At 48.0% G+C, this 12,216-nt stretch overlaps 5 protein-coding genes across 5 annotated transcripts; 2 read left to right on the forward strand and 3 right to left on the reverse strand.

The window, feature by feature from the left end:
• Positions 1 to 93: 93 nt before the first annotated feature.
• On the forward strand, positions 94 to 1,612 carry I303_104932 (uncharacterized protein; the record flags this gene model as incomplete). The annotated part of the gene is made up of 8 exons (XM_018408914.1): positions 94 to 179; positions 241 to 492; positions 560 to 658; positions 723 to 825; positions 928 to 1,064; positions 1,124 to 1,184; positions 1,259 to 1,406; positions 1,479 to 1,612. 8 exons carry the CDS (start codon positions 94 to 96, stop codon positions 1,610 to 1,612), a joined length of 1,020 nt encoding a protein of 339 aa, XP_018262605.1.
• A 122-nt stretch (positions 1,613 to 1,734) lies between these two features.
• Positions 1,735 to 2,378, reverse strand: I303_104933 (uncharacterized protein; the record flags this gene model as incomplete). Its single annotated transcript, XM_018408913.1, has 5 exons — positions 1,735 to 1,798; positions 1,849 to 1,880; positions 1,950 to 2,043; positions 2,135 to 2,221; positions 2,290 to 2,378. The coding sequence occupies 5 exons, from the start codon at positions 2,376 to 2,378 to the stop codon at positions 1,735 to 1,737; spliced, it is 366 nt and encodes a 121-aa protein (XP_018262604.1).
• A 419-nt stretch (positions 2,379 to 2,797) lies between these two features.
• On the reverse strand, positions 2,798 to 5,220 carry I303_104934 (uncharacterized protein; the record flags this gene model as incomplete). The annotated part of the gene is made up of 11 exons (XM_065969064.1): positions 2,798 to 2,849; positions 2,929 to 3,123; positions 3,178 to 3,398; positions 3,474 to 3,495; positions 3,570 to 3,696; positions 3,757 to 3,878; positions 3,940 to 4,147; positions 4,211 to 4,484; positions 4,578 to 4,742; positions 4,828 to 4,934; positions 5,001 to 5,220. The coding sequence occupies 11 exons, from the start codon at positions 5,218 to 5,220 to the stop codon at positions 2,798 to 2,800; spliced, it is 1,713 nt and encodes a 570-aa protein (XP_065825136.1).
• Positions 5,221 to 6,775: 1,555 nt separating this feature from the next.
• Positions 6,776 to 8,894, forward strand: I303_104935 (uncharacterized protein; the record flags this gene model as incomplete). The annotated part of the gene is made up of 6 exons (XM_018408911.1): positions 6,776 to 6,960; positions 7,058 to 7,154; positions 7,239 to 7,384; positions 7,518 to 8,460; positions 8,532 to 8,741; positions 8,838 to 8,894. The coding sequence occupies 6 exons, from the start codon at positions 6,776 to 6,778 to the stop codon at positions 8,892 to 8,894; spliced, it is 1,638 nt and encodes a 545-aa protein (XP_018262602.1).
• A 562-nt stretch (positions 8,895 to 9,456) lies between these two features.
• On the reverse strand, positions 9,457 to 12,046 carry I303_104936 (uncharacterized protein; the record flags this gene model as incomplete). Its single annotated transcript, XM_065969065.1, has 8 exons — positions 9,457 to 9,517; positions 9,660 to 9,841; positions 9,919 to 10,052; positions 10,169 to 10,732; positions 10,857 to 11,230; positions 11,288 to 11,385; positions 11,444 to 11,567; positions 11,637 to 12,046. The coding sequence occupies 8 exons, from the start codon at positions 12,044 to 12,046 to the stop codon at positions 9,457 to 9,459; spliced, it is 1,947 nt and encodes a 648-aa protein (XP_065825137.1).
• Positions 12,047 to 12,216: the final 170 nt, after the last annotated feature.

Here is a 12,216-nt window from a genome sequence, read left to right on the forward strand (position 1 = left end):
ATAGATAACGAGAATTTGTCTGAGAGGATTGAAAGTCCGTCGAGATGTCACATCCAACCGATCCCGATAGCACAGGACGATCAAACGTAGAAGATGACCGTCATAGCTGCTCCTCATGAGATCGATGAACCCCTATATCCGGCATACATGCCGACTCTGACGGATGAGCTGTTCCCAGAGTCAGTCTAACGGTCTTACATCACCAAGCGAGAAGCTGACCGGCTGCCATAATGCTCGCAGACACGAGCCCTTCGATCATAATGATCCAGCATTACGCGCCGATCCCACTTTCCCGAATCTTCTGGGTTCGAAAACAAAAGCAAAGAATGTAACACCGTTATTCGGAACGGAATTAGACAATGTTCAGCTTACTGAGTTATCTTCGGAGGGCCTGGATGAATTAGCTTTACTAGTTGCTCAAAGAGGCTTTGCAGTGTTCCGGAATCAGGATTGGAAAGATAGCGGATTCAAGAAACAGCTGGATATAGCGAGGTGAGCCGTCTTCTTCGAAAGCGATCTCGGCAGGAGGACCCAAGCTTACCATCCTGGACACACCTAGACACTTTGGACCGTTGCATAAACATCCCGTCCAACCTCGACCAGCATCAGAGACTGAGATAGCGGTTATATATCAATCAGCAGCGGAGGTCAGGAGGATGTGAGTGAAACTCACCACAAATTGAATAAACCGCTTGCACTAATTCTCTATCGTCTGGGTGCAGCAATTACTGGGGTAATAGGGTGTCGGGCGTAAATTGGCATGCGGATCAGACACATGAAAGACAACCGCCTGCGGTGACATTCTTCGGAGTGTTGGAAAATCAGGTTTGTCTGTCTACCCATTGAACCAATGTTGCACCATACATTATTTTACTTTCTACTCTCTATAAGAGAGGCTGATCTCTTCTCTTGTTTCGGATTTGACAGGGTTGGTGTGGAGGAGATACGATTATGTCAGATTCTGTTCAAGCTTTCGCCCACCTGTCGCCAGTCATGCAGAATATGCTCATAGGGCTCAAGGCGATACATTCCAGTAGTGCCCTAACACTGAAGGCAAAGAAAGAGTAAGCCTTATCTAGTCGCGAAACCATAGTCCTCCCGCTAATTTGCCCGCTCGCACTAGTGGAGATGCTTTGCGCAGAGAGGCGGTCAACACCCCTCATCCTCTGATAACACAGCATCCAGTGAGTTATTTGCGCCTCCAGTCTGAGGTACCTACCAGGAGGTCGTACTGAAGCGAGGATCATTTTGGGATCAGGTCACGGGTGACAAGGTTCTTTTCGTCAATGAAGTATTTACGACCTCGATTGAAGGGATGAAAGTGGAAGAATCGGATAACCTGCTAAAATTCTTGTTCGCGTACATTGCTCGAGGAGCGGATTTCCAAGCTCGAGTCAAATGGGAAGGTACGTCTCCGCTTTGAGAACCTCTTGTCACCGATGAGACTCGTATTGACCTTTTCCATCAAATATGTATAGGAGGAACAGTGATAGTCTGGGATCAAAGGAGAGCGCAACATTCAGCAACACTCGACACACCGCATGATAAGCGTAGACATATGATCAGGATTACTCCGCTCGGCGGGAAGCCTATACCAGCAACTCGTGACTGAACGCTATATGTATCGCTTGGGAAGCAAGCTCCTCTTCCTACTGCAGGCTGATATTGTATCTGTTCCAATGTTTTGACAAGCCATGCATACATGTGGAGCGGATCACATCCAAAGTTCTATCGTTACGAATTCTCCGGTTTGTCAGACTTTCGTGCGTATCGAACATTGACGAACATCTTGACTCCTCTGCACTCGTCATCAGCCCTCATCAAGCACAGTCGATGCGTTGTACTCACTCATTCGGACAAGCAGTATATGGACCATGTATCTATTCGTATGATCAACGACGGAGCCTCAGCTTTTGTGAAAGTCATGGGAGGAGATCAACGTGACGTACCATTCCCGGTGGTCGACAACAATATTCACCGACAGTAAACCATTTCTTCAAAGCTTTGTCATATATCGATCCCGACAGGATATACACCTCTTCCCTAGTATCATCGAGACCAGAGTTTCGCTCAGTTGCCCGTCTTATGTTTTACACAATGATGGGCAATAGCAGTAACCCTGGTGATCACTCACCAGAAATCTTCATGAACTTGTGCCGGTCCGAATTGTTCGTGACCCGGATCGCGTGAGACTATCTTGGTTATATCCCCTGTCTCTGGGCTGCGCACACAAAGACCGTCGATACACGTCAGCCTCAAATGAAGAGGACGTGATGGTCCCAAACTCACTCATGGGCTAAGATCTGTTGAGCGAACCCTACTTTCCTCTCCCAGGGAAAATTCTTCGTCGGTCTGAACTCTAGTTCTGGCTTGGGCATCTTGTTGCGGATTGCCTGAACACAACTTCGCGTTTAAACGACGGAAAATACTGCAGGAAACGGGTATGTCTAGGATACTGTCAAGTAGCAAAGACCATTGTGTTCGAAGGAGCGTAACTGTAGTTTTCATCACGCTACACTACGCTTTCGCAGAAATCGCTCGGGCGATACGGACGAGAGAATGTGCAGGATACAATCCCGAAAATGATGAAATGGGACAACGATGGTGTTATCGGGTAACTACTCTAATCATCGATCACGCCATCACATATCGTACCAGCTAACTCAAGCGCATTTTTTTGGCATTCTCGCCCGAACCCGTAAATGCGGTTTTATTGGTATAATGCAGTATAGGATAGGAACAGCAAGGCGGTCTCGACAATCGTATGCAGCAAAGTAATATAGATGGCGACCATGCATTATGCATTACTGTCAGAATAGGGAGGTCTGACATCCCATATCTGATTGTCTCTACGCATTCGCGCACATATCAGCGATCATCCCGCTGCGCCAGACTGGCCTCCTCGGTCGGCACATTCTGGAAACTCACCCATTAGACACATTCATGAAGGCGAACATCCAAGCCTCCAGTGCCGGATCAGAAAACAGATTATTTGTACTGGCGTTCAGGAGATCGCTGCTATTCAAGTCCGTCTGGGGTAGAAGTAATGCTGAATCAAGCTGATCCTGGGCTCTCTCTTCTCGCTTCACGGTATTGCTGATGCGTTTCAAGGCATGAACGAAGCTATGGTCCGCCAACTTGATCAGGTTCTACCCTATCCAAGGGTGGACGACGTACCTCTCATGAGATCCGGCGAATGACCTCCGATCATTAATTGCTTCGATCAGGAGCTTGATTGTTCTGCCTCCGATCCGAGCGGCTCTACGGACCTGGAGGCGCAAGGACACCTGATAATGCTCGAATATTGAAAGGACGTTTAGGATCAGATCGTCATCTGCGTTATTGGTCGACATCTCGGTGCTATGCCACGCGTTCTGGATCAAGACGACAACCGCAGACTAGATTCGCGCATGCTGCATCAGTACAGCCTTTCTGATCATGCATAGTGAATAAGCGGCGTGGCAGCAGCTCACCTGAAGATGTAGCAGGAAGAAGCTGTACCGTTCATCAGTCAGTGGACCGCTCACTGTTTGCTGTGTGGGACGCAGACCCGTTCATTCCAGACTCACCTCCCTCTCACTAAGGGCGCACCCAGCCGATGTAATTCCAGAGCAGCCAAAATCAAACCCCTAGCAGCATCCTCAACAGCCTTCCGGAGAGCGATTTGTGTCGGGGACGTCTCATGTGGTCGCACGACTGAGTCATTATTCAGCATGCGAACAGGTGTTGGATCCTCCACTAGCGCAGAATACTCACAAGGGCGATGAAACCTCATACGCCTCACATGCAGGTTGTAGACCGATATGAGCTTTGACCATGTCATTTGTCTGTTTTCCTGCAGATCAATCTGACCCAATGCATACCGGCTATGCACCTGTCTGCAATGCAGTTTGAGCTGACATATATCGTAACCTGGAAAGCTGATACTGAAACACTCACATGAGGCGCCGATCGATTTCAAGGAGTTCTTCGTCCCTTGATACTTTTTCCTGTTTGACCAAGTCGAGCCACTCCCGCTGCATTTTGGCCGACTCATAGCGGAGAATATCGATAGCTGTTTCTGTCAAAGATGGCGCTGGACGCGGTACTTCCTCGTTATCGAAGCTCAGTTGATCGTCGTTATAATTACCAGGAAGACCGCAAGTGACTACTAAGGGGGATAATCTCAGTCAATCAGATTGGATCGCAACAGGCAATGCCATATACGCACCATCACTCAGATTCATGAACGGCCTATGGCGATGTTGTAGCAGATCCAAGGTAAGGCAATTGTAGAATAGCCGCAAAACGATTTCCCGCTTAAGCGTGGATGGTTGTTGCGGGAACGAAGGGTCCGGGAAGGGCATCTTGGTGGCATCGTCCGAAAGAACGTGCAGACCCAGTTCTTGGCACATCCTCATGGAGGTAATGCAGTACATTCCTATCCTTTCTACGCAATCTGGAGCAGCGTGAAAAAGCAGGTATGTACCGATTAACGACAATGCCTGTAAACAATGAATCAGCTGGTCTTATCTTGGGAGATTTTTTGAGAGTATCTACGTGTGAGAAGGTAAGTGAGAGGAGTGAGATGAACCTACCTGTATTGTACGTATTCTAGCTTTTCCTAACCAATCACCACATTCCAAGGCAGATTGAGCCGCTCGACAAAACTTGTCAGGTAACCCAGTCAATTCTTGAGCGGTGAAGAACATGCCGGTGATTTCGTCCACTTCGTCAAACGAATTGGCAGCGAGTGTCAGGACCTGTTCACGCCAGCCGATACCCAGTCAACAATCCCGTTCTCATGATACTCTGCTTCTGAGATGTTGAAGTGGAGATTGCACCTACGGCAAAGAGATTTGCTATCCATAGCGGATCTACGGAGCTCAATTGTCCTCGATCAAAGAGAACGCCAAACGCTTCGTACTCCTCCAAGAAGGATTGTCGATGCAGGACTACGAAGCGTTGGATATCAATTTTCGCTCATATCACGGGACTACCTAGAATGCATATGCACTTACTGTGCCAATGCCATGCTACATTGGAGAAATACCTCGCCACCAAACAATGTATTGCTTCTTTCTGCTTGGGTAGAATATCTAGTACGCTTTCGTAGAATCTACGATGAGTGGGCACGCATTTTTGGTATGTCAGGCGTTCTATTACCCCTTCTGAGATCGGGGACCAATTTCTGCTTGTGCTTTCCGGATCTTTAGCCGATATAGACCACTTCGCGGACATCGCCCCAGCAGCTATCTCTTTCGTCAACATGCGCAGAGCCAGAAAGATGTATCGACCTTTGACCTTTCTTTCAAGATTATCGGTCCGACTCACTCAAGTAATCTTCCATGTCTTTCACGGCATTCTCGGTATATGTTCCATCATTCCCATTTGTACTATTCCGCGCGGACCAAGGCTGCCATGATTCACCCCTTTCAGCCCTGTCACTGGCCCCGGCGCGTGTACCAAGTATCGTGTGTTGTGTAGCGGTTGTTTTGGGCTCTTCTGGAGCGTCATTCTTGCGCTTCCTCTTTGCAAGGCTGACAGGTGATTTAGACGGTGAAGGAGTAGCCTCGGAACTAGATCGAAACGAACGCTGATTTTGGGGGTGTCCCGGATTCAGAAAAAAGACGCAATCGTCCGAGCGATTTCTACTTTTGCATGCCGAGCAAGGGTTGCCTCGATCACACTTGACTTTCCTGCATGCATTGACATGTATCAATCAGTAGCGGATTGGATGACCGAGCCATTTCTCGATTGATGACAGGAAACTCACCGCCTTATGCATTCGGTACACGATAAAAAAGGTCGATGGCGCGTGATTTTTTTCGGTTTTGATCTGGTGGAATCTTCATCTGCCGACATTACGCTTCAGTGCAGTCTTCGAAGTCAAATGAATAACGCGGTACTTGCAGCTCGTTGTGAAACCCCATGCCTCATGCTGAGAAACACTGGGATACAAATAGATATTGCATCTCAATCACTATTCCCCACAACCTCCGGGACACAAATATCGGGGATGCAATCATCATGACTTGATGAGCGATGATAACATCGATTGACTGTTGGACATTTGAAATAACCTTACCTTGACCCTATCTGGCTATCGCGGGGTTGGCCGATGTCGAGGTTTGCAAAGTGGTCCCGTCATCTCACCGTCTTACTTCGAAGGGCCTGATGATCACGGATAATCACTGACGAGTGGGGAGGGCCATTCGCGCCATGGTCTCGGTCTCAGAAGTCCAATTTAGCTAGCTACATGCACGAGATTTCCTGACGCATCAACCTTTAAAGGAGGCCTGTGAGCCATCAATTCGTTCGGCTGTGAACCGAATTTAAGCATCACCGTGCGTGCCTGACCATCAACTGATTGACACGGACCAGATAAGATTAACCCTACTCGAGTACGCAGTGACGCCATCCATCGCCCCTCGTCTGAATTCGCACTCGCACTCGCACTTGCGAATTGCTTGTACTTTCACACATGTCGTACTCATCTCACCTGTCCTGCACTGAATTGAATTGTGCTTTCATCAGATTCACACGATTGCTTGGCATCACTAACAATGCGATGTGCGTTATACGATTTCTGGAAACCGTGTGACCGTTGCAGAGTGGGTTGGGGGAGCACGCCCTCAGGGGTAATGCGTCTCTTCGTAACACACGGTGGGCTACCTTGCGCTGTAGCCTGATAGCCTGACATTACACTATACTGTACCTATTAGCTGTATCTCCTTTTCAGTGCTGAATTAATGCGATAACATTTGCCTTTTGTTTGATAGCGTAGTAAATCGATATGCCCGCTCAGAAGCAGACTCGACGTGATCTAACAAACGAGGAGATCCCTCTCTTCGAGCAACTCAAGTCGACCATCAGCTCCTTGGACAATATCAACGTAGCTGCATATGCTGGGGTGATCCCTTTCAAGGACGAGGAGAAGAATGATGTCAAGCTTTTCGTTGAGCACAAGGAAAGGTTGAAGTGAGTCATCATTCGAGTGATCACTCGCAGAATGCGGTTTCTCAAGCGATTTTGCCTTTTGATCTTTGAGAGCTGATGCTTGGTTTGGTCATTCCAGGCTTGTGTCATTTCCTATCATTGAGGAGGATGCGAAGGAGCTTTACGAGGCAGCTGAGTTGGAAGGAGATCACGAGAAGAATGGTCGTATCCTCAAGGTAATTGCACCTCATTTTTTGATCATGTAAAGTGATAGATGACACTGCTGATCGAACTGCACACGGCGGGCTGAAATTGAGTAGGAAGGAAAGTTCGCATTCACTGGTCCGCCTTTGATCCCCTCATACGTGACCAACCGAGTCGCGGGGCAGTACAGTAGTCCGATAGAATACAAGTTGAATGGGCTGTCTATTCTGGGTGAAGGTGATGCGATCACTCTTCCAGATGGGTAAGTCCCGCCCCTCACTCGATGTCTCAGCTTCCGGTCTGCTGCGGTAGTGGTGAGGCATTGCAACATGAGTTGTATGAGGCTTGGACGAGCTGAGTCTGTTGGAATTATGCCCTCATTGTATGCGACACAGCAAATCCACAGAGTACGACGAATACAACTCTTACATCGACTCCCTTACCGGCGTCAAATATTACACCTCGATCGACCATACCGAACGAGCAGGAACACTTCTCATCCAGTTACCTACCACTTACTCAGGAGGAGGACTGACGATCTCTAAGCCCCAACCAACCGAGGACGGCATAGTTTTCAAAACTACGATGGATTGGTCCTCAACTCCTATTGATACCGATGAATGGGAGATAAGGTATTGTTATTTCGAACCTCCCTCCAAGGCTATCTTCCAGCCTGTAATCGAAGGAAAGATGATCTTCCTCCAATATCATATTTGGACGAACGATGAGGGCGAATACCTGAAGACGAAGGATGTTGATCGCGATGTGGGGAGAGAAGCGATCGTACAGCGGTTGAACAGGATCTTAGGTGGTGATATGAGAGATGGGAACGGGGTGTTGGAGTCGGAAGGAGGTGGGAAATTGGGTTTTGGGTTGAGTGGGTATTATGATAATTGGGTGGAAATCCTGGAGAAGGAAGATGATGAGAGAAAGGCCAAGCTCGAAGAGGAGGCAGATGGAGAGGCGGAGGAAGGGGAAGAAAAAGAAGAATCAGCCAGAAGTTGGCATCCTCAACCACCTAGAACGGTCACCAAAGAGGAAGAAGAGCGGTTCGTTCGAGAACTGCCGAATAGGTTGAAAGGTTCTGATGCGTATTTGCTCGATGCGATCAAGAAGATGGGATTGGATTGGCATTTTGAGGCGGTGTACAACCCGGATCTGGAGGAGGAAGACGAAGAGGAAAAAGTGGATGGGGAGGACCTCGATACTGATGCGGCCGAAGCCCAAGCTGAGGCGGATGGTGTTGAAGCGGCAACTGCTGAGAATGAAGAAAAGGAAGATGATACTGGTGAAGAGGATGAAGAAATAAAAGATGAAGAAGACGGAGATGAAGACAAAGTGAGTCCATGTTTGACAAAAAGGAATATTAGGAAACTTGATACTGAAATATCCGTGAATATGTGTAATAGCTAAGCGATCCTACGAAGCAAGATGACACCTGGACATCCCCCTCTTTCTACGTTATTCAAGGCCAAGAAGTCACCAAGCCCAACACTGTGAGGAAAGCGCTCCTTGCGAAAGGGGTAAAGCATAATGAGGGTATTTACTGGGTCGATACGGCTATGTACCATGAAAATCAGTGTTGGTACAAAAGCTCAGTGGACGACGAGGATATCCCTGTGAGTACCCGCTTTTCGTGGCTCGGACTCATACCTTACCACTTTGCTATCGTGATAAGGGGAATCAAAATCAGGCTGAACTGAACCTTTTGGTAGTACTCGTTCCTCCAGGTTGGGATTGCCATCATCGTGGACATCCCGGCTAAGAAGTAGGGGTGAAGCGGTTTGGCTTGTGTGTGAGAACGCGTGTACCGCTAGGATGTCTTTGGGTTTTCGTAGTTGCATGGAGTAGGTAGTAAAATAGTGACGTCTTTCAGAGATAAGCGAGGTCTGATAGTCTATAGTCTCACTAGGTCCTATCAATGCTCACACTGTTCAGTATGGAGCGCATTCTCGTGTTTCTGTCTATGTCTAGGATCATTTGGTCGCTAATGTTATTACCGTTGCTTATACTTTTTTAGTCATAATCTTCGGGCTCAGGATCAAAATGAATATAAACAACGTTGCATTTATGTATACCAATGCTCTAAACTGTATACAAGCATCCCTTTCCCATTACCTCCTGGCTGCGCACGATTGTAGAAAGCCACTATATGCAAGCCAAGCCGTTTCTCTTGCCTACTGCTGTCCAGTGGCACCTCAGATCAAGATCTATGATGTAATTTGATGATATTCAATACCCACATGAAAAACCAAAATGTATATGACAATGAGAAAATGCTGATGAAGGATGAATCTATTTTTTTGTTGGTAGATTGCGTTAGAGAGATATCGCTTAATCATACGTTTTGTTATATGACCAATCTTCCCGGTCATCCGCCAAGAGACGGGAGTACCTACCAGAACAACGCGTCAGCAATTCGAAGTGCTTCAAGAGGTATGCGGTGGCTTCACGATAGAGCGGTGGGAGGAACGGGTGTTGTCGCTTGACTCGAAAGCCAAACCCGATAGCCGGCCTCGACTCCAACTCAAACTCACTCAAGCATCAACCTGAACATGTACGCCTGCATATCTTCCCATCTCCAATGCTCTTCCCCGAATTTCTTGCCTTGCTCCGCTATTTGCTGAGCGAGCTCGTCGTGCCCTCCGACTCTACCGTCCGGCGGTCCAGCGAAGAAGGACATGATATCATATAGATCTGAGTAATCGATCTTGCATGGCTGAAACCGCAGATCCACTCGAGTAAGCTTTGATGATCGACCTCATGCAGCAAGAGTAGTAGGAATCAGAGACTCACGATATAGTGTACCCAAGGAGTCATCCAGTCAGTCATCCACTCAGGATATATCGTAGCTTTCACTACTACGCTTCCGGACATGACCAGGCGGTGAAATCGCGATGACCAGCCGTTCCCATCTATATCGAAGACGTCTGCGAATTTATGCATGTTAGTACAGTCTCACTCAGGCAGGAAGAAGATCAAACTGATCGAGGATGTATGATTAAGACTTTCAATCAACAACTTTCGTGACGATCGTAGAACCCACATTTATACTTTGCCGCATCTTCCGGCCTGACTCTATCCTTGAACTCGATCTCCTCCGCCATCTCATCACAAGTGCCATCCTCCTTCTTACACTGATGCGGTCCGCCCGTCAGACCCACATCCATATATGCCGAATTCAACCTCGATATCGACCACGACTCTTTCTCCCAATCTCTTCCTCTGCGCGATTTGACCCATACGTCCTTCAAGCCTTTTTGCTCTTGCGTCATCAGTGCCAATCTCGGTCGATGCGATTGATGCCACGTGTAGTCCTTCCTTTTACTGTATGAATCTCCCGTCGTACTTCCCCTCCAGAACAACTTGCTTATCGTCTTTTGTTCCCATGGGACATACTTCTTCCTCCCTTCTGCCGAGGTGAAGTTGTCATATGCTTCCAAAGGCGTAGTCAGGAACTCGGGATTTCGAACGAACTTTGAAAGTTGGAATATCGGACGGAGGATGGTCTCTCGGCAGAAGTCGAAGGAAAGAGATCCATGGAATTTCAGGAGGGAGGGGTTGTAGCAGAAATCATAGGTTTGTAGAGGGTCGGCAATGAAGGATGATTCTGAATGATGAACGATTGAGTGTCAGCGGCCCAACATACAGACGCAAATCCGCCTTGCTTCTAACAACGGTTTTGCTGCAATTGTAGCGCTGGGACACAATGAAAAGCAGCAGGCATGACTCACCACCATCCGCTGACGGATTAAACTCGTCCAACGGTAATCCATCCCTAACAGCTATACCCCTCTGCCATCCAGGACTCTCCTCCGGACAAGCAGAAACTAATCCCTTTACCGGCTTTCTGCCTTCCCTCTTCTCCAGAATCTTCAACTCAGTCTCACTAAGATAGGTTCCCGATTGGATGGCTGCATATGCGGCTTGCTTTTGATCATCCCCTAATATCCATGAACCCAAATCATGGTCCGATAGGGTGAAGGTCAATTCTTTAGGCAGGTACTGGGCTATGGGTTCGAGCAGTTGGAAGAGTAGTCGAGGCCTTGCGGAGTGTGCACGCTGGCCGAAGAGCGATGAAGGACCGTCGGGCGAAAGAGTTATATGGCTACCCCCTGAATGGTTAGCTGTTCGTTCACCCGAGAGAGATACTTTGCCAGCTCACGCTACGTGTTGTGTCTCCGTCAACTCGTTGACTCGGTCGTTGAACATTTTCGGCGATAAAGCGAAGAACGGCTCGACGTCTCGGAAGATTTGGTCATACTATCATCTCACAAAGTCAGCCATTATCGATCGATGTTTTGGTCATGATTCAGCGCACATCGTCAACGATTTTCACTTGATTCCTCTTGCAGAACTGCCACCACTGATCGAACCCTTTCGGGGGTGCTCTGCCATACCGTCGGCGGTACTCCGTCACAGCCTGAGGCAAAGTCTTCGATTGTCTGCGAATTAGTATTCCCCTGTTAGCTCGAACCATCAACGCCATACGTTTGAGCTGATGAGAGATTTACCTATCTAACAAGTCGGTCCACTTCTTCTCACCCTGCTTCATCAACTCGATGATCGGATGTTGTTCCCCTATCGCTCTAAGCCTCTTCTGATCCTTCTTCTTGAGTCCACCTTTCTTCAGCAATTCATGGATCTTCTCCCATCCTCGCACATATCCATCTTTGGTATATTCCAGTCCTTGCGGTAATGTCGGGTCTGTATTGCTCAACCACTGATTTAGAGCTTTCTGCTGGTTTCGTACCTTGTCCAACGCTGCGCCGCTCAACGATGAGTCTGTTGAAGCTGCGTCGAGATCGACATCGTCGAAGTTGAGGTCGTACTTCGGTCCAGGCGAGAAGATGAAGAAGGATATGAATAGCAGACCTGCGACAGCTAAGACGATTGTGGACCTTGTCACCCTCAACCTAGGCATGTTGGGCCTGGGGATGTTTGGTGGATGTACGCAACAGATGAGGGTGATCGAGGAGGTGGTCAAGCAGTGAAGAGGACTATGTATGACTTGTGACGATATTATAATGATAAATTTGCATAATCAGTTGGAATTGGAAGAAGTTGATGGGAAGCAAGGGAAGAGGCGCGTGT

Source organism: Kwoniella dejecticola, chromosome 6 (genome assembly GCF_000512565.2).
Source record: "Kwoniella dejecticola CBS 10117 chromosome 6, complete sequence".
NCBI lineage: Eukaryota > Fungi > Basidiomycota > Tremellomycetes > Tremellales > Cryptococcaceae > Kwoniella > Kwoniella dejecticola.